Source organism: Meleagris gallopavo, chromosome 12, assembly GCF_905368555.1.
Source record: "Meleagris gallopavo chromosome 12, MGAL_WU_HG_1.1, whole genome shotgun sequence".
Taxonomy (NCBI): domain Eukaryota; kingdom Metazoa; phylum Chordata; class Aves; order Galliformes; family Phasianidae; genus Meleagris; species Meleagris gallopavo.
In genome coordinates, this window is record NC_139415.1 from 10,474,070 (window position 1) to 10,494,880 (window position 20,811).

At 42.9% G+C, this 20,811-nt stretch overlaps 2 protein-coding genes and 1 non-coding gene across 13 annotated transcripts in view; 2 read left to right on the forward strand and 1 right to left on the reverse strand.

Annotated features, from left to right (window-relative positions):
• Positions 1 to 3,275, forward strand: part of PDE8A (phosphodiesterase 8A) — a 111,219-nt gene extending 107,944 nt beyond the window's left edge. For all 7 annotated transcript variants that reach the window (XM_085234054.1, XM_085234057.1, XM_085234060.1 and 4 more), the window contains exons 22-23: positions 934 to 1,063; positions 1,808 to 3,275. In XM_085234054.1, the coding sequence (XP_085090180.1) occupies positions 934 to 1,063; positions 1,808 to 1,917 (240 nt within the window). In that variant the 3' untranslated portion in view covers positions 1,918 to 3,275. The remainder of the gene's footprint in view (positions 1 to 933; positions 1,064 to 1,807) is intronic.
• A 2,003-nt stretch (positions 3,276 to 5,278) lies between these two features.
• The window catches only part of FSD2 (fibronectin type III and SPRY domain containing 2), a 29,298-nt gene continuing 13,765 nt past the window's right edge, over positions 5,279 to 20,811 (reverse strand). For 4 of the 5 annotated variants that reach the window (XM_085234061.1, XM_010717450.4, XM_010717449.4 and 1 more), the window contains exons 10-13: positions 20,281 to 20,414; positions 18,013 to 18,145; positions 15,195 to 15,371; positions 11,533 to 12,962 (exon numbers count right to left, since the gene is read on the reverse strand). In XM_085234061.1, coding sequence (XP_085090187.1) covers positions 12,710 to 12,962; positions 15,195 to 15,371; positions 18,013 to 18,145; positions 20,281 to 20,414 — 697 coding nt within the window. In that variant the 3' untranslated portion in view covers positions 11,533 to 12,709. Of the gene's footprint in view, positions 10,168 to 11,532; positions 12,963 to 15,194; positions 15,372 to 18,012; positions 18,146 to 20,280; positions 20,415 to 20,811 lie in introns of those variants that run through there. The other variant, XM_010717451.4, reaches the window with a different exon arrangement.
• Positions 8,609 to 8,739, forward strand: LOC116217117 (small Cajal body-specific RNA 15). Its single transcript, XR_004161139.1, has one exon.

The following is a 20,811-nucleotide window of genomic DNA, read 5'->3' on the forward strand; positions in this document are numbered from 1 at the left end:
GGTCAAACATGATGAGACAATGGTCTTGAAAGGGATATGATTATTGATAAGGAGAAGGCTCTCAAAAATGAGAGCAAAACAAAAATGTTTAGATGTGGTACTAAAGGATAGCATTTAGTGGGGTTGTATTGGTATTGGACAGTTGGGCTGGATGATCTTGAACATCCTTTCCAACCTTGATGATTCTATGATTCTGTGATTACTCATGCCAATACCAGACTAGGTACCTTCAGACAGAAGAAAGCTGACATCTACAATGCAGTTACAAAAAACTTAAGCTTTCAAGTTCTCCAGTTTGCGACTTGAGGTTTTTTTTTGTTTTGCCTGTCGTGTTCCCATCTCAAAAGGCAGAGGAAGGGTGCCTTCTGCCTACTGTGTGCTGGCTGTGTCTCAAGAACAGGATTATCAGGTTCTAATGTTAGCATGGGAGCAGCACTCGGCTGAAAAAATGCTCTAAGACCTTAGTGAACCATGCTGAAGAAAGGTTTTGAGAAGATGGGGACAAGGGACAGGCATTATTACAGATATAGACCAAATACTGAAGTTGGGCTTTGGTACCTCAAGGGGGAAAAAAGAGGAAGAAGATAGTTTGATATCTCTGATTGGTACAAAATGCTGCTTCTATCAGAGGCTAACAATGGATACATGTTCTAGATCCAAATCAGTCATAACTTAAAACAGTAACATACAGTTACTTAGGGCCAGCTCTGTGTGTTAAGTGCAGAAGGTGAATTTGTCACTTTGTGGGAAACACTGGAAGGCACTGTTCAGTGTTTTGGCTGAAACCTGCTCAAGAAGGTGCTGCTTCTTCAGTTTGTTCAGGTTTCTCTGTTTATTTAGCAATTGCATGCTCTAGTCAGTGCCAAACCATCTGCCGCTCAAAGAAGCCGTTAATGGAATGTTATAGAATAATCACAAGAGTGTTCTTTGCAGACTGATGAAGAAAAGAGGCAAGGTTTACCTGTTGTGATGCCAGTTTTTGACAGAAATACTTGCAGCATCCCCAAGTCCCAAATATCATTCATCGATTACTTCATCACTGATATGTTTGATGCTTGGGATGGTAAGCAAAATTCCACAAATCTTTTTTAAACGTTTGAAGCTACTGTGATATAGAATTGCTTTCTTGTAACTCCTAAAGAAAATGGGAGACAAAAGAAGATTCCTGTACTTCAAGAAAGCTTAATAACTTCATTATTGCTTAGAAGTATTTTGATGCTGCTACAAACCATTCTCGTGACTTCTCTTTAATATATCAGTTTCAGGCAGAGTTTAACTCTCTTAGTTTTAAACTTGCTTCTGTGAAAATGGAGGAAAGAACACTTTCTCTCTGAGGGCACTTTGGACATAACCATTTTGTCCATGTTAATATCAGTTATTCTTCAAGACAAAGTTCTACAGTCTGGAAAATGCCAGAGGGAGCAACTATTTCCTTCCAAGCATTGCCTCTGTGGTAGAAATGGTCAGAAATGTGACTCCTAAATGCCACATCATGACATGTGACTGAGATTTGATGAAGTAGGATAATTACAAGCATAATTAGTTATGCCCCTCCTGGAAAATGGTGTCCCTTTGCTAGTGCTTGCAATACCAGTATTAAATAGATTCTCAAAACTGCTCTCAGTAGCCTGGGAAGTTCCATGTGATGAGAGCTATAAAGCCAGAAACATTTCAAGTAGCAGTATGACAGATTTAAGCTTTTCTTCTTAACACAGTTGCCTGGACATTTAAGTGATATTTAAGCAGACAGCATCATGTGACTATTCCAATCCTGCAAACTAAATACACTCTGCCCTTTCTCCCCTAGCATTTGCAGACCTGCCAAATTTGATGCAGCATCTGGATAATAACTTTAAATACTGGAAAGGATTAGATGAAAGGAAGCTGCGGAGCCTCCGACCACCACCACCAGAATAGCAATTAGACTATGGTGTGTAATTTACTAACCAGATGCATATTTATTCAAGCTCACTTTTGTCCATGTGATTTGAGATACGTTCCGGTCTCTTCAGTATTACAGTAAGGATAGCCATGCGCTTGGGGAACTTTCAAATTCAAGAGAACATGAGGTCAGCAGCTGACTTCCACAAACTACCATGTGTGGACTCCAACGAAATAAGCCTGTCAAGTGGAATTACACTGGATTGCTGCAGTACTTGTACTGAAGAGGGTTTATTAGTGAACATGTTTGCGCTATCTTCTTACCGGTGTGCGAAGCTGGAAGACCTTGAAGAATCCATACAAAACAGACATTCACTAGAAGATTTTGCTTAATCCTCAACTCTGCAAGTGAAGAAGAAATACCTATTAATAGTGACTCACAGCTTTTGTGAGAAAGCTACATGCTTTTTATAAGCACTTAGGACAGTTACATAGAACAATCAGACATTTAAAATGCAACTCTCCATGAAGGAATTTTTGATCTATGAAAAATAGATGTACTCTATTTTTTCACATCACAGAAGGTGCAATCATTCACTTCTGAGCACTACTGAAAGTGAGTTCTCTTTAAGAAATTTAGTAGCATATGTAAAAAATAACACAAGAATTTTTGAGGTTGATCGTTAGCATCTATGATTAAAATGATATGTTTTATTTATTTTGTTAGATGTTCAATATTTTCTATGAATTTATAAATACTTAAAAGCCAAAGCCAACTTTAGATGCATTACAAATTTACATGATTCATACTCATTAATATACATTTAATTGATGTACAGACCTTTTATTTTCATAATGCAAATACAAAATACTATACAATGATACATTTTTATTGCACTGTAAGGATAGATGTGTATGTTTAAATATTGTCTGATTTATGTTAATTAAAATTAAGTTTTATTGCAAAGGTCTCACTTGAGAATAGTAGAATAAACAAGAAATGTATACTGAGCACCAGAACCGTGGTAGTTCTCCCATAAACCTGTGACGACCACCTCATCTTTCCTTGGCTACAAAAGATAATAATAATATGTTGGAACTTTTTGTTTTCTCCCTTGAAATTTTATGACTGAATTCCCTGTCAAAGTCTGCCTTATTTTATATAGTATTTCTACAAAGCATTCCACAGCATATATGAAGAGGTGATACTACACATCTAATGAATTTCAACATTTTATAGCCTATGTTTTCCTCTGCCATGAAAGAAACAGAAAATAAAGCCACCAACAAAAACGTTTAACGCAACAAGTTTGTAAAGGCTGTGTACCTTCACAATTTGAATGAAACCTTCATAGCAAACACCAGAATAAAATGTATATTTTAAGAAGCGTCAAGGTCCGACCCATTTCATTTGGAATATATATGTACTCCGTAGTTTGCAGGCTAACAGAAGCATGGAACTTCTGTGAAAATAATTGCTGTCTGGGGAGGGGAGAAGCTGAGGGGGCTGGACTGTTGTTAGGATGGTGAAAGGTGGTATATGGCCGGTGAGTCCCTCTGCGGCCTGCTCTTGGCAAATCCATCAAAGGCTCATGTGTGCTGAGACAACACCCCGCAGCTGGAAGCTGTGCTGGGCTGTATTGCGCTGAAGGACTAAGGGAGGATTCTGTCAGCATTTCCTGTAGGCAGGAAGGCACTTCAGAAGCACTGAAGGAATCACTGACTACTGTCAATTCAGAGGCAACGGACTGACTTTAGAGAAGGGGCATTTTGAACCATTATTCAGGAAGCACATCTGAGGAGATGTGGATGATGGAGCCGTTCAGGGACTGCAGCAGTTGGAGCCTTAAAGCAGGTAAGAAAGGAACAGGTGACCTCTGCTGTTGTTACCTGTTTCTGTGTTTGTCCTTCATCTCCAAGCTTCTGACATTCATGGGCTGCCACCATCGGTACCTCACTCTGTGTTTGCATCGTACCTTTCTTCCAGTGCTGCCCTCACCCTGCTCGTGTGTTCTCCCCTCCTGCTTGGTGTCTGGATTAGGTGCTGGAGGAAAGAAAATTCCCTTTTGTAATTCCCTTTAGTTCATTAGTGCTTGTATATTGTCAAGCCCACTGGGGCTCAGGTTCCGTTTAGAAGCATCCAGACCTTAGCAGTATCTCAGTGATTATAGTCAGGATGTAAGCTATGGGGTCACTGTCGATCTTCCAAATTGCTGAAAATTATTACTGAAAGAGCAGACCAATTTCAGTGGAGGACTTACAAACAAACAAACCAAATATTCGCTCTCAAAGGGAACATGAAAGGAGAGAGAGAGAGTTGGCTGCCAGATGTTGTGTTTTCCTGACAGTATCACAGTCTGTTTCCATATACGTGCTCCGATTGTAATTGGCTGTCATTTGCTACCTGGTGTTATTCTCTCCCCCTGCATGCAGGCTCCTGTACTTAGTTCAAGGAAAGGCTACTCAGGCTCCATCAGAGGAAAGCTACAAAGTGGATAAGAGAGGAACAGCAACAGCATGTGGGTCCAGAGTATGTCTGCAGGAAAGAAGTAAAAATATTTCTTCATAAGCATAGTTATTAATCTTCTGGGTTGTATTAATGAACGGTGAAAGCAGTTAATTTAATCTGCTTTAAAAAATGCCTGCTGAATCATCATTGAAAAGAAGTGATCAATATGATTAATTCCCTGAACTTCACACTGTATCTTTAATGCCATTACTTGGAATGTGGAACTATGCTCATCAGCCCTCTGTATCAGCTAGATTTATGCCCATACTGGTGTATAATAATTTCACTTAACATAAAACTATAATTTGCACTGCATGCAGCTCTGTTCATTCTGTTGTCCATCTGAATTTTGCTGTTGCCAGGGAAAGATTATACCTAAAGTTTGAAACCAGCATGCCTGATCCTCACCCATCTTCCCACTGAGCTTCCCTCTACAGATACATCCCTTTTCCTTTTCCAGTCTGGCATCCAGTGATGGAGCTCTGCTTGGGACAGAAACCATGGGCTGACTGATGTAGTGATGGTCTTTCACTGTTGAAGGGAGAACACTGGAGAAAACTGGAAGAGTACGTCTAAAATTATTCCCAATTTCAGGCAGGCCGGCAGTCATAGTGTCTACACTTTTCAATCATTCTTGCTTTAATGCTAATACAAGAGTAAATTCCAGCATAGCCAAGATGATGGGGAGTTCTCTTATTCACCTCTGGGGTTTTAATCTTACAGTGCATTAACTGAATAAGGTTCAGCAATTCAGCATTAAACGAACCATTCAGAATTATTAGCTGTTTTTCATGCTGCATATTTTCAGTCAGGTCATACCGCTGCTAAACCTGGGTATCAGGTTACTAGCTTTCAGATGAGCCTGAAACTATTCTGATCTGGTTAAAAAAAAAAAAAAAAAAAAAAAAAAAAAACAGTAAAAAGTTTGTTCTTTAGCATGAATATCTTGGTCCTTTCAAGAGATAGGTATAAAATTCTGGGTAATAACTGCTTCCTCCAAAAGGAGAAACCAGACAGATATTATATACTTTGCCACAAGCCTGAATCTGATTTTCATACTACAGTTTTCCCAATGAGTGTATATAAGTTAAAAATCATCCAAAATTGAATGAATGTCTAGTTTTTGTTCCAGTGCTTTTCTTGGTAGCTGTGTCTCAGTAGAGACATCATTGATATGACATTTAAGAAAATGTGTCATGAATGCGAAGGTGTTTTCAACAATGACAAAGCCATTCCTACATAAAAGAGGAGAAAGGATAATAAATATCTACTAATCCCTCATAGGATGCTCAGCACAAGGAAAGTGCAGTTGTGTCCTTCTGTGAGACAAGGAAGGTTTGAGTCATGGCTGAGTGGAGCACTCTGAAGTGAAGTCTCGGAGCTATTCACAAGCTTCAAAATAAATAATCTCCGTTGATGTGTGACATCATGCCTCCAAGGTATGGTGGTGCCAGGGATGTTCGCTAAATGAGAGTGGGATGGATTGCATTTCATCCTGACATGGTGTTCGGATACAGGAAACAAGCTTTTAAATTACTGCCGTATCCCTGCACAGCGTGTACTGCTGATTCAGAACAAAGAAGATGTCCAGATGCTTCACATATTTCTTTGTTCTGCTGAAACGATGGCTCTGCAGGCAAAGGGTTTCTGAATGCTTTCTCTTGCTGCCTGCTTTGAACATTACTAGGGCAGTGTCCTGTGTTTTCATTTTCTTTCTTTAACATCTTTAAGAATCTCCTCCCACACTTCCCAAAGAAACCTCAACAAATTTAGCTTTGCTAACCATGCCTGGTTATGTATTACAATCCTCTATAACAAGGAAGGCAACTGAATTTAGAAGGCCTGGGGACTCAGAGCCACTAAGCAAAATGGCCTTGAAGCTTCTAAATGCCTTTCAGCTCCTGGAACTTCAAGCCAGCCTCTGGTCTAACAGTGTTTCTCAGGTCAGGGAAAGGATTCTCATCTTTCTGTATTCTACCTTTTCCCTTTCAGAAAAATAAAGTCTCCTTTTTTCTGATTGAAGTTAAAGTGAGCCTGGAAAAACACCCCATAATGGCTTATGCTCAGCCTTATGCTTATAATGGCTCATGCTCAGCCTTATGCTGATATCCACAGCGAGGAGAAAGCAAGCATAGTTATGTGAAACAGACTGTGAGCAGCGCATTGCTGCTGCCTGTGGGCTGTACATGCAAGGTCTTTTATATTGTTCTCCCACATGCAAACTGAAGTTCAGGAGTGTTTGCATGCACCTCTGCCTGCGAGGTTGTAGTAGCAAATGCAAGCAGCCACGGACACTTGTTCAAGTCTGAATCACTCCTTTCTTGGGTTGCTTGCTCCCCCCCTCGAGTGGCAAGAGTCATTACTGGAGCTAAAACTAATCTTAGTTCAAATCATGGTAATTAACAGAAGTTACCTCATCCTTTAATCACATACACATCCCCTGAGGTTGAGGAATAGCACAGCAATGTTCAGTCTTAGAAAGAAGTGAGGAGGGTTACTGCCTGGGTTTGGAATGAAAGGAGGAAGTTAGCCAGTGTGCAATCATTCAAATGAGAAGTTGGTCCTGTCTGTCTTTAATATTGCAAAGTAGTCTCTGATGTCAGTCCTTCCCTAGCTTTCATTCCATTAGCTCTGAGCTCGGCCTGAGAGCGCCAAGTTCAGTGTGCAGCACAACTTGTAACCAAGCAGAACAACGTTATCCTGGTGATCCTGCAGCTCTTCAGAGGAGGGTGTGTGTGTGTGTGTGTCTGTGTGTGTGTCTGTGTGTGTCAGGTCTTCAGCTAGAAGATGAAATGGAATATGCTTGACAAGCTTCTCTTGGTGTCTGTAGTATGAAACATGCAAGGAGTATTGCTCTTCCACCAGGAACTGTCCCTTAATGCCTAAAATAATTTTTTTTTTAATTCTTTTTTTTTGCTACTAATATTTTTTCTTTACAGTAGTTTTTTTTTCTTTATAGGAAAATTCCTTTTTCCTGGCCTAGACCTGGGAGCTGCCAGGCTGCTTTGAGGGCCTGGGCTTGAACTGTACCAATTTTTCAAAAAAAGAACAGGAAATTGAAGAGTAGATGATTTCATAATAGTTGGCCACTGATGCTTTACAGAGCTGCAGGTCAGAGCTCCTGGGAAGGCAGAAACGCATCCTTCACCCTTTCCTCTGAGTTTCAGTGAGGCTCACATTGAGCACAGTGCCAGTACCATGCACACAGAGTCCTATCTCCAGCGCTGGGTGGTGCCAACCATTTCAGACACTGCTTCCCATAAGTAAGGCTGCAATGATATAGCATCAGTGTAAGTGCTAGGAGACAGGCAAGGTGCCCAGCCAACACGTAGAGCCAGGGCCTGGGCAGGGAACGGCATGTGTCACATCAGACACAGCTTTTGGGAGTGGCTGTACAGAGAGCATCCAACGAATAGACAGTTTTCAGGACATCATCAAAGCAGAGTGAAACACTTCTTATCATGTAACCAAGCCCTAAAGCTGAGTGAGCAGCCCCGAAAATCCATGCTGGCAGGCTTTGTGCAAATATGCCATAACAAACTGCTGACAAGCCAAGGGCAGAAAGATAAGTTTTTTCCTCTCTATCAAGCCAGGAACCAAAAAGAACACGAAAAAACCTTTCTTCTAAAATAAGCTGTTTTAAATAAACAAGCATTTTTTGAACCACAGGAGAGCACATACCTAACATTTGTTAAGTGAATAGCAGCAACATGTTTAAGTCTAGCTCAGTACTGCAAAGTGGTTTTTGTGTTGCTTTTGCTGTAACGTTTCTAGAAGACGAGCTGAAAAAGGCGGTTTCCTTTCACTTCCAGTTAGCATCACAGAGAAAACTTCAGTGTACGCTAATACCTACAGCACCTCCCCGACCGCAGTGCAGTGCAGCCCCGCCCCGCCCCGCCCCGCCATCACACATGCGCCCCGGGCCAGGCGATGACGCCACGGTTATTCGGTGCCTGAAGGCGCCGCCCTCGCCGTGCCCGGAAGCGCCGTGCAGCTCTCAGGAAATGGCGGCGCTGCGGGGCGGGCGCGTGACGCGGTGTGCATGGCGGTGCGGCTCGCGAGCAGCGCTGCTTGCTGCTGGGAAACGTAAGTGAATGCTGCAAAGGTGGGGTTAAGCACGAGGCAGCGGGGCACGGAGCCGCCTCCCGAGCCCTGCGGCCGGGCCCCGGGAGAGAACAGCCAGCCTCCGAGTGCCCCAGCGCTTCTCTCGGCGTTGTTCCGGAGGACTAAGAAAGTGGAGACGGTGCCTCCGTGCCGACCCCGCTGATACTATCCTCCAAAATGAAACGGTGGAAGAACAAGGCCTGCCCGCGAGGTAAGGGCAGGGCCTGCTTCCTCCACCTACAAGGCTCTGGCAGTAAGCGGAGGGAACGAGCTGGCGGGGGGGGGTCGGAACAGAACGCCCAGAGCCGCCTCGGCCGCTCCTGTGATGCCGTTTCAGCTGTGTGCGTTTGCCTCTTTGTTCGTGGCTCCAGGACGCACCGAGGAAGGACGGGACGCGGTACCCGGCTGGGCGGCTCCGCGAGGTCGGCCCTGCTCGGCTGGGGCGAACGCGCGGGCAGCCGTGCCCCGTAGATGTGATGCCCTCCAGTGGCAGCCGTGTGTGCTGGCGTGCTGAACCGAGGGGAGTGGGAAGAGTCCTCCGAAGTGCTTCGTGTCTCTGGATGCAAAGGTACCTCGGGTTTTAAGATGTTCCTCTTCACAGGGGAGGGTGAGAGTCCTGACTGGATTCAAGTCCCTCTTGTACTACAGCGCCTGGATTACTCTGTCTGTCCTGCTTAAGTGTTATTGCGGGATGTGAGAGAACAAGGGGCCTTGAGAGAATCCCAGCAGTGCCTAAAAGCAGTCCAGACAACAAATCAAATCTGTAGCAGAACTGTGCTATTGACTTAGCCCTCTGGCTGAGACTGAAATAACTGAGCTCTGAGGGAAAGCGACTCCAGCCAGCTCTGTGCTTTCAAGAGATCCTGGCAGCTTGCAGCAGAGCTTCAGATCCTGTTTCTTTCTCCTCTCTTAAGACAGCACTGTGGTTTTAATGGATGCTTTTTCTGTTTTGTTTTCTGTTTTGTATAGAGACGTGCCACAAGCCAAATATGATTCTTGCTAGGTACTTAAGGTTAGTTCAGCATTGCCTTCTGGTCTTTTTGTCCATGATAAAAGGGATTGAGTATAACTTGTAAACCTGGGAGTCTGTAGGTGGCCCTGGCAAGGTCCCCACTTAGCTGCTGGATGAGGTGTGGTTGGTATTCCGTCCTTTGGCTGTTCTTGCTGCTGTTGCAGCCTCTGCAAGGATGCACAGATCACTGCTGCAGGTTGGGGCAGCCTGTGATATTTGAGCAGCCAGTGCCAGAACTTTAGGCATGAGCCCCCATATTTCACTGAAGATGAATTTTTTTCTCTGCCAGCAAATACACATAATCAAAGGAACAGAAAGAAAAATGCCAACCAGGAAAAACATGTTGTACAACATGTGACTAATTGTCAGAGGGCAACTCGTTCTTAATGGACCTTTGTTGTTTCATGGGGTCTAGTTCAGCAGTGAGCCAATTTCTGAAGATAGGCTCTCCAGGACAGTGGTCATGGCTGGAGTTCATCAAGCTAGCTGCTGGAGTTCAGGAAGTGTTTGGACATTGCTTTCAAGTGTGAGGCTTGAATTCTGAATGGTCCTGCATGGAGCCAGAAGTTGTACTCAAAGATCCTTGTGGACCTCTTCCAACTCAGGATATTCTGTTTCTGTAATTGCAGCTTGGGTGCCATACTGGTCTGATCAGTAGATCCTGTAATGGAAATGGTGGCCTCCTTGTAAAGGATGTATATAATGGGAATTTACAGTAACAGCAGGTTTTAAAGAATTATTCACTCCTTTTTCCTTGCTGTGTAAATATTTAAGTGACAAGGTTGAGGTTCCTAAGAGAGTAAATGCTTGGGTTACAGCTGACAGGTGAAGCTTTTATTAAACAGAAACATGGAAACTTACTTCCTTTTTTTTTTCTTTTTTTTTTTTTTAGCCTGGCAGCTGATGATTGTTTGTTTGTTCTTTTTTCAGCTATTTCTGTTGCTGCCTTAGCAGTCTCATATGCTATCCCTGGTGATGACCACTGAGTTGTGCTCTGAAAAGCTGGCTGCTCCTGTGATCTGCAGATTCATTGAGCCAGCAACATAATGGCAGAGCTGTTTGGTACCCTTAGAGTCTCAGTAGCACAGTGTGCAAGTACCTTATAGCTGGCTCAGCAAATCAGTCCTTGCAGCGCACCTGTGGGATGGTCGTCTGGGTTAATGTAATATCAGAGATGAGCAGCTCATCCTGGAGCCAGAATACAGGTACAGTTTAAACACTTGAGATGAAAGCTGTGGGTGGAGAGTGACGCTGTGGGGCCATTCAGAGGGCCAACACAATGTAGGCTTTCATCAGAATGGCTTCATTCACCTGGCAGTCTTTGTGTACTAAAGGTGTCCTTGTCAGTCCTGCTGTTCACCTGATATCTCTGCTCTGATACTTGTGTATTTTTGTTTTATTTTTGCAGGTCTTTCTGTCATTGTAAAGAGTGTGGTGTTCGGTTTTGGCAGATAAAGGTTAAATATGCTCCACTGTATGGAAGCTGGACCTTGAATCAAGGCATACGTTTTTAACTGAAGGGAGAAAAAGGTGTTAAAGCAACCCAGTGGTATAGTGCTTTCTCACCACTTTGTTCACTGTACACTTTAGCTGCTGTTCTCTGGTACAGCCTTTCAGTATGGTAGCATTGGTCACCTGGCCACCTTGTGCCCTGTGTATTAACAGTGGTTGCAGGCTTATTCACCTATTTGTAGGAGACACAAGTTGTGCTCATTGCAAGATACTGAAATTGTCTAACCTGCTTCATAGGAGGTTGGACAAGATAATCATAACAGCGCTTTTCTGTCTTGGAAGCCTGTGAGTTCTTGGTGGGCTAAGAAATGAAGCTATGCTTGCATAGTTCAGTGCTGCTAAACCTGTTCTGTTTTCCAAGCTGCAAGTCAGTATTCAAGTGAAGAAAGTACTAATCACTGCTGTAAGAGCATATTCCACTCCTGTTTTCATGGTTTCTGCAAAACTTATTTTGGGGAAACGCATTTCTTCTCTTAATTTCTCAGAGAAAAACAGACAAGCTTTTAGCACACAGTTCTACATCAAGTCTCTCTAAATTTTGCCAAGCTTTATTTATAAGAACCGTGTCTACTGTAGAGACAACCTGTTCCTGACAAAACCGTGAATAGAAAATTTGAACCAATTATTTTTGTAATGAATGTACAATAAATCTGTTGAAAAGCTATCTGTTAATGACTCTTGCTTACGTTCAGGTGGTTTTGACACCCACAAGTGGGGCTGTTGAGAGCTAGACAAGCCCACTTGACAGGTAGTACCAGTCCAACTGTCTGGAATCTGGAAATAAGGTCTAAACAAGGATCTTCTGGTTGAGCACTGGGCCAGCTGCTACTGTCAGCATACAATGGAGGCCTGAAACTTCAGGGGCACAGCATCAGAGATCAAAAGATCTTTGCGCTGAGAAGGGGGAAGAATTTGTGAGTGGAGAACGTAGAAAGGCAGAGGTGAGGATGGCCACCAAAAAAAAGAAAGGATGATTCAGACTTTTATGTATGGGCAGCCAAGCACTGCAAAAGGCACCTATGTGACTTTTTTTTGCTTTTTCCCTAGATAAATAAATGAGAAGCACGAGCATTGGATAAGGATGTTTTTTTGTTTTCATATTTGAGACTTTAGGGCATGCTTGATAATTTCAATAAGCATCACTGTTTCAATCCTCCTGCTGTATATGGTATGGACTAACAATTCACACGCAGGGGAGGTGTACTTGATCATCTTGTGCAGACTGTGTAGCAGCAAGAGTACTTGATTGTAAGATCAGCTTTATAGTTAGAGTGTTTTCAGCTTTGTCTAGCATCTGTATAGTGATTGTGCCTTTTGCTATTTTGGCTTTTTGTTGAATTTTTAGCTTCTCAGAAAACGCAAGAGTGGAGGTAATGACTGCTGTGGGACGGGGAGTTCCCCAGACATAAAATGGGTATTGGGGGAACCAGTAATGCATCTGTCACTGGTGCTTGGTGTCACTTGTGGGAAGGATGGTATCTGCTTCTAACCCTAAAGAATTCTGCAAACAGCTCCAGGGTGCTGATGAGTCTTGCGACCGTAATGGTTTTCTTCTAAAATGCTGCCTAAGGTGAGATAAAATTGTCCAAGGGCTTAGGCCTGGCAGATTGTTTGGGTCAGTGATATTTTGCTGTCTTGGGATAGAGCTGGATTTTAGGGAGTGTGATAGGACTGTTGAGGAAAACGCAGACTTATAGGAGGGCAGTCCATGGGGGTACTGTAATACCAGTATGTACCTTTAGGGTACCAGGTGTTTCCAAAGCAAAGCAGGGATGGACATAATGCTGAAAGTGTGAGTTGAATGTGTAAAGGTGCTGGGCAATATCAGCATTGTAAAATGACAGTCTGTAGCTTTCATAGTCCAGCAGGATACCAATCTTTGTGGGGGGAACAGTAATTCTGATGTCTGGTGTCATCCCACTGTGCAGGAATTCGTACTTGTGCCTGTGGGCAAGAAACACAGTCAAAAATACCCCATGGCTCTCTGTGCACAGGCATGTTTCAGGGTATGTCTTCTTGTTTCACCTGCATGGTGAAGACAGTCCTATCCCTCTTTCCACGTGTTTCATCTTTATTGCCCTAGTCCCATCCACTCTGCTGAGCAATGCTGTACACTGCTTTTCCATACAACCTTATCTCCCTGCTCAGATGTGCCTGCCTCACCCACATAACAGGCCTTCATATCCACACCTGGCTGAAAATGAGCAGGTACTGTCACTTAGGACAGGACAAGGTCAAAGGGACATTCCATTTTTCCCAGCTACTAAGCTTTATCTGAAGATGTCCTTTCCTCTGTGAAGGAGCTGTGCTCTGCCATGCCAGTTAGGCTTTCCCCAGAGCAATGCTTGTCTTCTCTTAAGTCTTGCAACTTCATAGCTTTAGCTGCAGCCAAGGAGAGAATTGATGAGATGACTCAGTCCTGTCCTTCCAGGCCCTGAAGTGCTGCCCACGTACTCTCTAGGGCCTGGTACTGAGCCCTCTTTCCTGCCAAAGGCACAGGAACTGGAAATGCTTACGCCCTCAGACTGCAGCAGCAGTGAGGGAATATAATCTCTCAGGCAGAGGCTGGCTGACTCAGTGTGACTCTGCATCCTCCAGGCTATTTGATGTCATATTTCAAACCCTGTTCTCTAAATGACATTTCTGGCTGCTTTTCCTACAATACTTCACGTTGCTCAGCCAGCGTGCTGTTGATAGGGACTTTCCAGTCTTCAGTTACTGGAGCATGACCTCTAATCATGATTCCTGTCCTGTGTACTAATGGAGGCTAGGAGGATGCTCTGTACATAACTGCTTTGTCATGAGGGTAGCCCTTTTCCTCCCCATGTAGTCACTGTTTGAGTAATCCAAGATCATTTAACAGTTACTAAATCAGCTGTCCCTAGTGTGGCACTCTGCAACCAAAAATATGAGTCTTTTATGGGAACATATACTGTTCTGGGAGAAACGAGAAGATTTATTCAGTAAAGCAAGTTTCCTGGTATTTCACAGGCACCAGCTTCTTCACTAACCACCTCTTCCACCCACACAACACAAACCTTAGAAAATTTCCCTGCAGAAATGGGTATGACAGTGACTCAAACAGAGCAACAGCCTGGCTCTGTTTTCTCCTCCCTGAAGTCCATGCTTATTGCTCCAGAAGAGTAAGAGCAAACCTCAATGTACCTCTTAGATCAATGTAGCAAAGAAATCAAATTAGCCTTCCTGCAGTGTATGGGAGAGTCATTAACTTCAGTGGGTTTAGTCTCCCTCATTAAGCAGCGTTTCTTGCTGTGTGGGAGGCAAATGTCAGCATTGCTAAGAACTTTGGTTATGCAGCAGGCCAATGGCTGGGGAGCTGTGAGCAGCAGGCATCTGGGAATGTGTGCTCTAGACAACTGAGCTACATCTAAAACTCTCCCTACATACCAACAGACAGAGGACTGGAAGCATTGGTACCATGCTGTGTCATCATTACCATCTGCTGATAATGTGTGCACTGGGGCACTCAGTGCCTTGTTCAAGGGGACCCAGCATCACACTGGTAACTTTTACAGTCTGAGTGCCATTACAGGCTGAGGCAATAGGAATTACTATGTTGTTTGGTATGGAACTTGTTTTCTTGCTCCTAGATGCTTCACGGTGTGCCTGAATCACACATACAATTCAAAGGGGGTGCTAATGCAGTTGTCATTGCCCAGGGTAGGGCCAGTGGATGCAGCTGAGGCATGAGGGAGTTCTGGCATTTCTGCATGCAGACACAGCTGTTGGGTTGGGTACCTCCAGAAAGAGGATATGAAAACAAGTTTCCTACAAATGGTTTTATCCAGGTAAGTACTTTTTAGGTGATGTGGACTTACTACTTGTTGTCTTCCCAATGGGATTTCAGAGACCTAACAAGGCTTTTATAGTAACTTCTGTTATGGAATTTATTCAGATTTGTTCCTGGGACTGACCCTTTCAATGTGAGAATGGCGCAAAGCAGTAGGATTTGCTTAAAGGTTCCAGAATCATTCCAACACTGGTTCACAGTGCCAGTGGTAGAAATAATCACAGACCCAGTTTGAGTGTTTGACCTGCGTTTTGATGTAAGATTTTTGTCTGCCTCCTACAGGGAAGAGCTCTTTGCTGCTCAGCCTGCAGGTGTGCGTGTAGGAGGTATTCCTATAGGAGAAATGTAGCCTGCATGTCCCTTACCTTGATGGTGTGATGATGTGCCTCATGCACCAGGATGAGTTGTTTGCCCCCAGATAACCATGTCTTGGAGTGTTTTCAAAAGCCACGCCAACTCTGTACTCTGTATCTTCCTCAGCTTCCACTTCCCAATAATGCTTTCCTGGAAAAGGGATCAGACTGCCCAAGATCCCAATACACCTGTGAGAGAAACAGGAATATGCTCTGGCAGGAGCTCTTCGCAGTGCTAGTGATGTAGTGTACCTAGACATTGCATATCAATAAATGGAAGCCATGTTTATTGTTTCCTTAGTAGCACAGCATGAGTTTTTCAATAAAGTTAAGTTCACATGCTGAGGACCTGGCACATGACCTACAAGTTTCTTTGTGATTCCTACTCTATTTTACTTTTGGGTAGTTTTGTATTAATTAACACCCTGGGCACTTTCAGGAACAGGGGGAATAGCATCCTGTGCTGCCTGAGATTTCTGGGGAAAAGAGCGCTTTGGTGAACCCCAGTGTAGAAGGGGAAAAAAAGTCTACATGCTTTTTACTTTCTTCCCACAGAACCCAGGACTTAAGTGTCACCTACCATCAGAAATGGAACACTAGCAATGTGAAACTCCTGGGTCAGCTGGGGAGGGGGAGATTAGTCTGTGCTGCGATAAGATAGACAAGCAAGTATTGAACATGTTACAGATCTTGGAATAAATTTGGTACCTGAGCAATGAAAATTTTTGGTAGTAAGCCGTGGTTCCTATTTAAAAAGATGGGTAGGAGAGGCAAAGACAACACAGCTCAGAGAGAACCATCAGCTTGATTTAGAAGCATAGTTTCAGAGTCAAAGGAACTGAGGGCTTTGAAGATACAAGTCTGCAAAAACAGATTCTGAAGGAAGAAAATTGGGCAAAACAGGCAGGACCAAATGCTTCTGAAACATCCAATCTCAATTTAAGAGGGCAACTTGAATCCTGTAAGACTACATCCCAGTTCTGCTTTAGGAAAATTATGCAGGGTATTTGCATTAACTGTCACTGCTGCATCACAGGGCATAGCAGGTTTCAAAACACTGCTAAAGTTTTGGATGCAGAGTCACAGCCTGTACGTTTTTGTGGTAGGATCATATAGGGATGTAAATTAGAAAGACAAAGGTTGTTGCTGGAACACTCTGAGTACATTTGCCTGCAAGTGGTACTGTATTCAGCATGATGAGGGCCTGATGAGGATGGGAACAGCAAGTGCAGGCTGTACTTTGTGCCACCTCAGCAGCAATCACGTAACTAAGTGTACAGTTCACTAGAAGTGCATGTAGATGCAGTGGGAATAGATTAAAGGTTGATGAAATTGAAACTCAGAGAGGCTATGCTGCTACAGCTTGAAAAAAATGATGCAAAATGGATGGCAAACATCTGTGAACAAGATATTACCATATTAATGAGAGTTGCAAAGCCACCAAGGCAAACCTGAATCAGCCTGTAGGAGCTGGTGTGGTTAAGAAGCATATTAGCCTGCTGGAGATCACACAGACTTTAGAAAGAAGAGTTTGCTATATAATTTCCTTGTGCAAGTATTAGTCCTTTCAACATGGGAGCTTTTTTTTTCCCCCCCCCACAGTATCTTGGCATGAAAGAGGCTTATGAGAGTTTACAGTAGCATCAAAATCATCCTCAGAATTCAGAAGGAGATGACTGCTGGCTGGCTGTTTATGTGAAACGTAAAAGCACCCTGTAGAAGGATGGGTGAAATCTCATTTAGACTCATCATGATGACTTTAATGAAGAGAATCTTCTCTCCTGGCTCTTTTCAACAAAGCTCCCTAGTAACGTTGCATGGCAAAAACAGTCTTGCATTTCCATGGAGGGGATTAGTTTTGACTGTGTATTACTACGTGTCTACAGATGCCTCTCCTACTTACATGTTGTTTCTGTGGTGATGATTGAAAACTGATACAATTCAGCACGCTAAAGTCCTAGCTTTAATGGCAAAGGGCCTAATTCAATTTTGAAACAAAAATCTGTAAGCCCAAATAGAATGAGCTAAGCAAAGAGTTGGTCAACTCAGCAACATCTTTCAGCAAAAGGTAAGCATTCAGATCTCTCTCCTTTCCTCGACATTTGCTTTGGCAAATAATACCTGTTCAAATTTAGCATGAAGTGTCCAACATAAGTAGATTTATACATAACAGCAGCTGGCTGCATCTGTAATCCTCTTTGCTAACTTGCATTGACTTCCAAGCAAAGTTTAAGTTCCAAAGAGCAGCTGGAGAGAGTTCAGCTCACAAAATCAATGAGAACTGGCTGAAAACTAAATTAGATACTTCTGGCATCTATTTTAAAAATATCTGTGCTCCATGCCACAGAAGCCCCTTTTGAAGAAGAGGTTCAAGTGCCTAAGGCACAAATGATAGTGTTTTTGTTGTTACTGTTGTTCTGTCTGTCCATTCTGTATTCTGTGTTCAGTGGCTTCCAATGAACAGAGCTCTATAGGAACAGCCCTTAAATCACCATGTGTGAGACCAAGGAAGGATGGGCAGAGCCTCTTGCACAAGTCTGCATCACCCTGGCATCCTGCAGAGAAAGGGGCAAGGAGGAGGGAGCAACTGCCAGCAGAAAGGAGCAACTCTTCAAGTCTTAGAAATGTGCAAGTACTAGATCACTATAATTAAAGAGAAGTTAATAATTATGTGTTTTTTAGTGCTACATTAATAGTAAGTGGGGTTTTTGGTTTTTTGGGTTTTTTTTTGGTGACACTTATCTGCATTCTTCGGGCTCTGTAAAGAATTAAGTAGAAAGAAATTTCAGAAATGAATAGAAGTTGGTAAAAATGCAATTTTCAAGTTTACCTTGTAAAGCTGTTATCATAAACAGGCAGATCGCACTCTGGGTTTTCCAGTTCATCACATGCAATCGTAAATCCATCATCTAGAATTGCCAATAAAGGATGGGCTGTGTCCTCATTAAGACAGAAGTAGGTGCCTACAAGAGAAAAGCATGCGTGAGAACTACAACAATTGGTCATGGCATTATAGTTTGCAACAAGGGTGGGGAGGAAATGTTTGGATCCACAAAAAGAATAGCTAGCATTCTGAAAGGAATCTGGCTGACACTGAGAGGATAAGGTTATCCATTTTGAGATTTTCAAATAAATGGGTGTTACAGGAACAACTTACAGCTTAAAACTGTTAAGTTACAATCTTGTTGAAAAGCAGAAAATGGACCTTAGCCTTTTTTAAATCCAGCCAAGGTTCAAAGCTGCAGGCATTGCACAGGAAGCAGCTATTCAGAGATGATGGCTCCTTCCTGCAGTAGACCATCTAATTCCAAATCATATTCCCTAAAGGTGAAGTGATATATTTTTATTAGCCTCTGAAATTAGAAGGAAGGAGTGGAGAGGTTCAAGTCCTCTCCATTAGTCCACTCTTCCACATAAACACTAGGCATATTTTAAAGAGAAGGGATGACTTACAGCAGTGACTTATGCAACAGGCCAGTGTGGGGTTCACTCCCCAGCAGTCACTTAGTTCAGCCTCTCCTTTCTGCCTGCCTTTACAGAGTGCAGGCTAGATCCCACTGATGCCAGAGATACCGGAACTGCATTCCTCAGAGAACGACTGCTGAAAAGGCTGGTGCAATGTTCCCAGTAGTGTGTGCCCAACATGGCCCTCCTGTTTCAGCAGCCCTCAGAGAGTTAGGGCAGTTAAGCCAAGGTGAAAATACTTCTGTCTTTCTTCTTTTTTTGAAGACTTCATGAAACAGATCTGAGACACAGCACCCTACAGAGCAGGCATGTGCACCACAGCTCCTGTTTGTGAGTTGTAGCTGTGTATCAACCCCAGTAAATAAGAATCAAAGGTCATTCTCAGTTTTGAAGGTGAGATCTTGCAGCTGACAGAGCAATTTGCTACAGCTGTTTGCATAATGTAGCCTCTGAGAAGTTAAATCTCTTCATGCTAATTCAAAATGAAATAATTATAATCAAACTGCAAGTTACTTCAATGCAAGTATAATACAAACAATGACAGAGCAATTAAACGCCTGTGCTGCTGAAAACAAATATATGCTGTGCTAGCAGAAAGGGTAATTTCAAATATTGAGTTTGATTTAAATAGTTGAAATAGACACAAACAAAAGTCACACAGTGAAGGTCTTCCTGTTTGGGGATTTGAGAATGACTTCTTTTCTGAGGTGTTACCAGTGTAGCCAGCGCTGTGTTAAAGCTCATCTGTAGATTCTTATATGGGCCAGCTTTCTGAATAAGAACAATTTGCAACACTCTTACGGAGGGTAAGTGCAGAAGAGATACAAGTATGGCATAAATGCATTTGTGAGTGAAATGGACGGTTTGGGACAGCCCAGTAATGTTGAAGCTCTGTTATAGCAGTGGTAAAGATGAAAACAGGTGTCTATCTATGAGCCATTAATCTGAGTTCTGATTAGAGGCTGGGAGGGAAAAGGGCTTCTAATTTCCCCCTGGGGGAGATGGTTAATGCTTGTCTAGTGTGGCAGTAAGAGCAGAGATGATAATACAGTACTGTGATAGTTATCAAAACCAAATTTTTCAGTTGAATGTTGGATTGCCTTTTTCCAACAGATGCCTTCAGAGCTTCCCCTAGGTAAGCTGGAGATGTGTTGATAAATATAAAGGAAGTTTTACATATCCATATTATTCTGGAAACGACCGGTTGTCTCAGCCATACTTTCCAGCAGCTGCATTACAAGGTAATCTCTGAACTAAAGTAAAATCACACCTCAGCTTTCTCTTCCCTGGTGTGTCAGAACTTGGCAAGCCAGTGATATCTAGGAGGACTGGGTTGGTTTAGTCTTGTTAAATGTTTAGAAATTAGTAACTTTCAAGTCTCAAATGGACTGAACAAAAATCTTTTTGAATTACAGAGCTAAAGCAATGCACTTACTGTTACAAAAGGGGCTTTTTTTGGGGGGGGGAGAAGGGGAAGGTAGGTGGATTGGTTTCATTTCTAAAAAGTTACCAGGTGGGTAAGAAGTAAGAGATTAGGACCTGATCCAGACACCATTGAAACCAGCAGGAAGATTTCTGTTGAGATAATAGATGCCACAGCAGGCAGTGGGAGTTGATCCACGCTGTACAATACCTGTGGTGTGTATCAGGACAGGTTCACTTCTCTCACTGGAACCACCCAGGTTTAGGGCTTTAACAGAAATGTGATAGCTTTGTGCTGGCTGCAGGTGAATTAGGGCTTCACAATTAGGAATCCCAACGATTGATCTACAGAAAATAAGTTCATGGAAAATGATAAGGTAGAGAACAAGGTTGAGGTCATTTTTCTGAACAAAGAACAAACCACACGATCAGCTTCTTTCATAATTCTTTAACAAGACTTCATCTTTTTAAGTAAGAGTTGCTAGTAGTAGGGGTATGAGAGTCTGAGATTTTTACCTTTGTTTCTGCCATTCCCCTTATGCCCTTTATATTCATTTTCCATAAACATGTATACAACTACATTTACTGACGGGAATGCTTCTGAAGGTGAATTCCTACAAATGTAAAACAAATTTTAAGTTTGCTTCTTGTAAGTGGTCACATCCAGTTCCTAACGGAAATTCCTGGCAAAATGAAGGACAAGGAGAAAATACTATTATCTCATTTGACCACTTACAAGTAG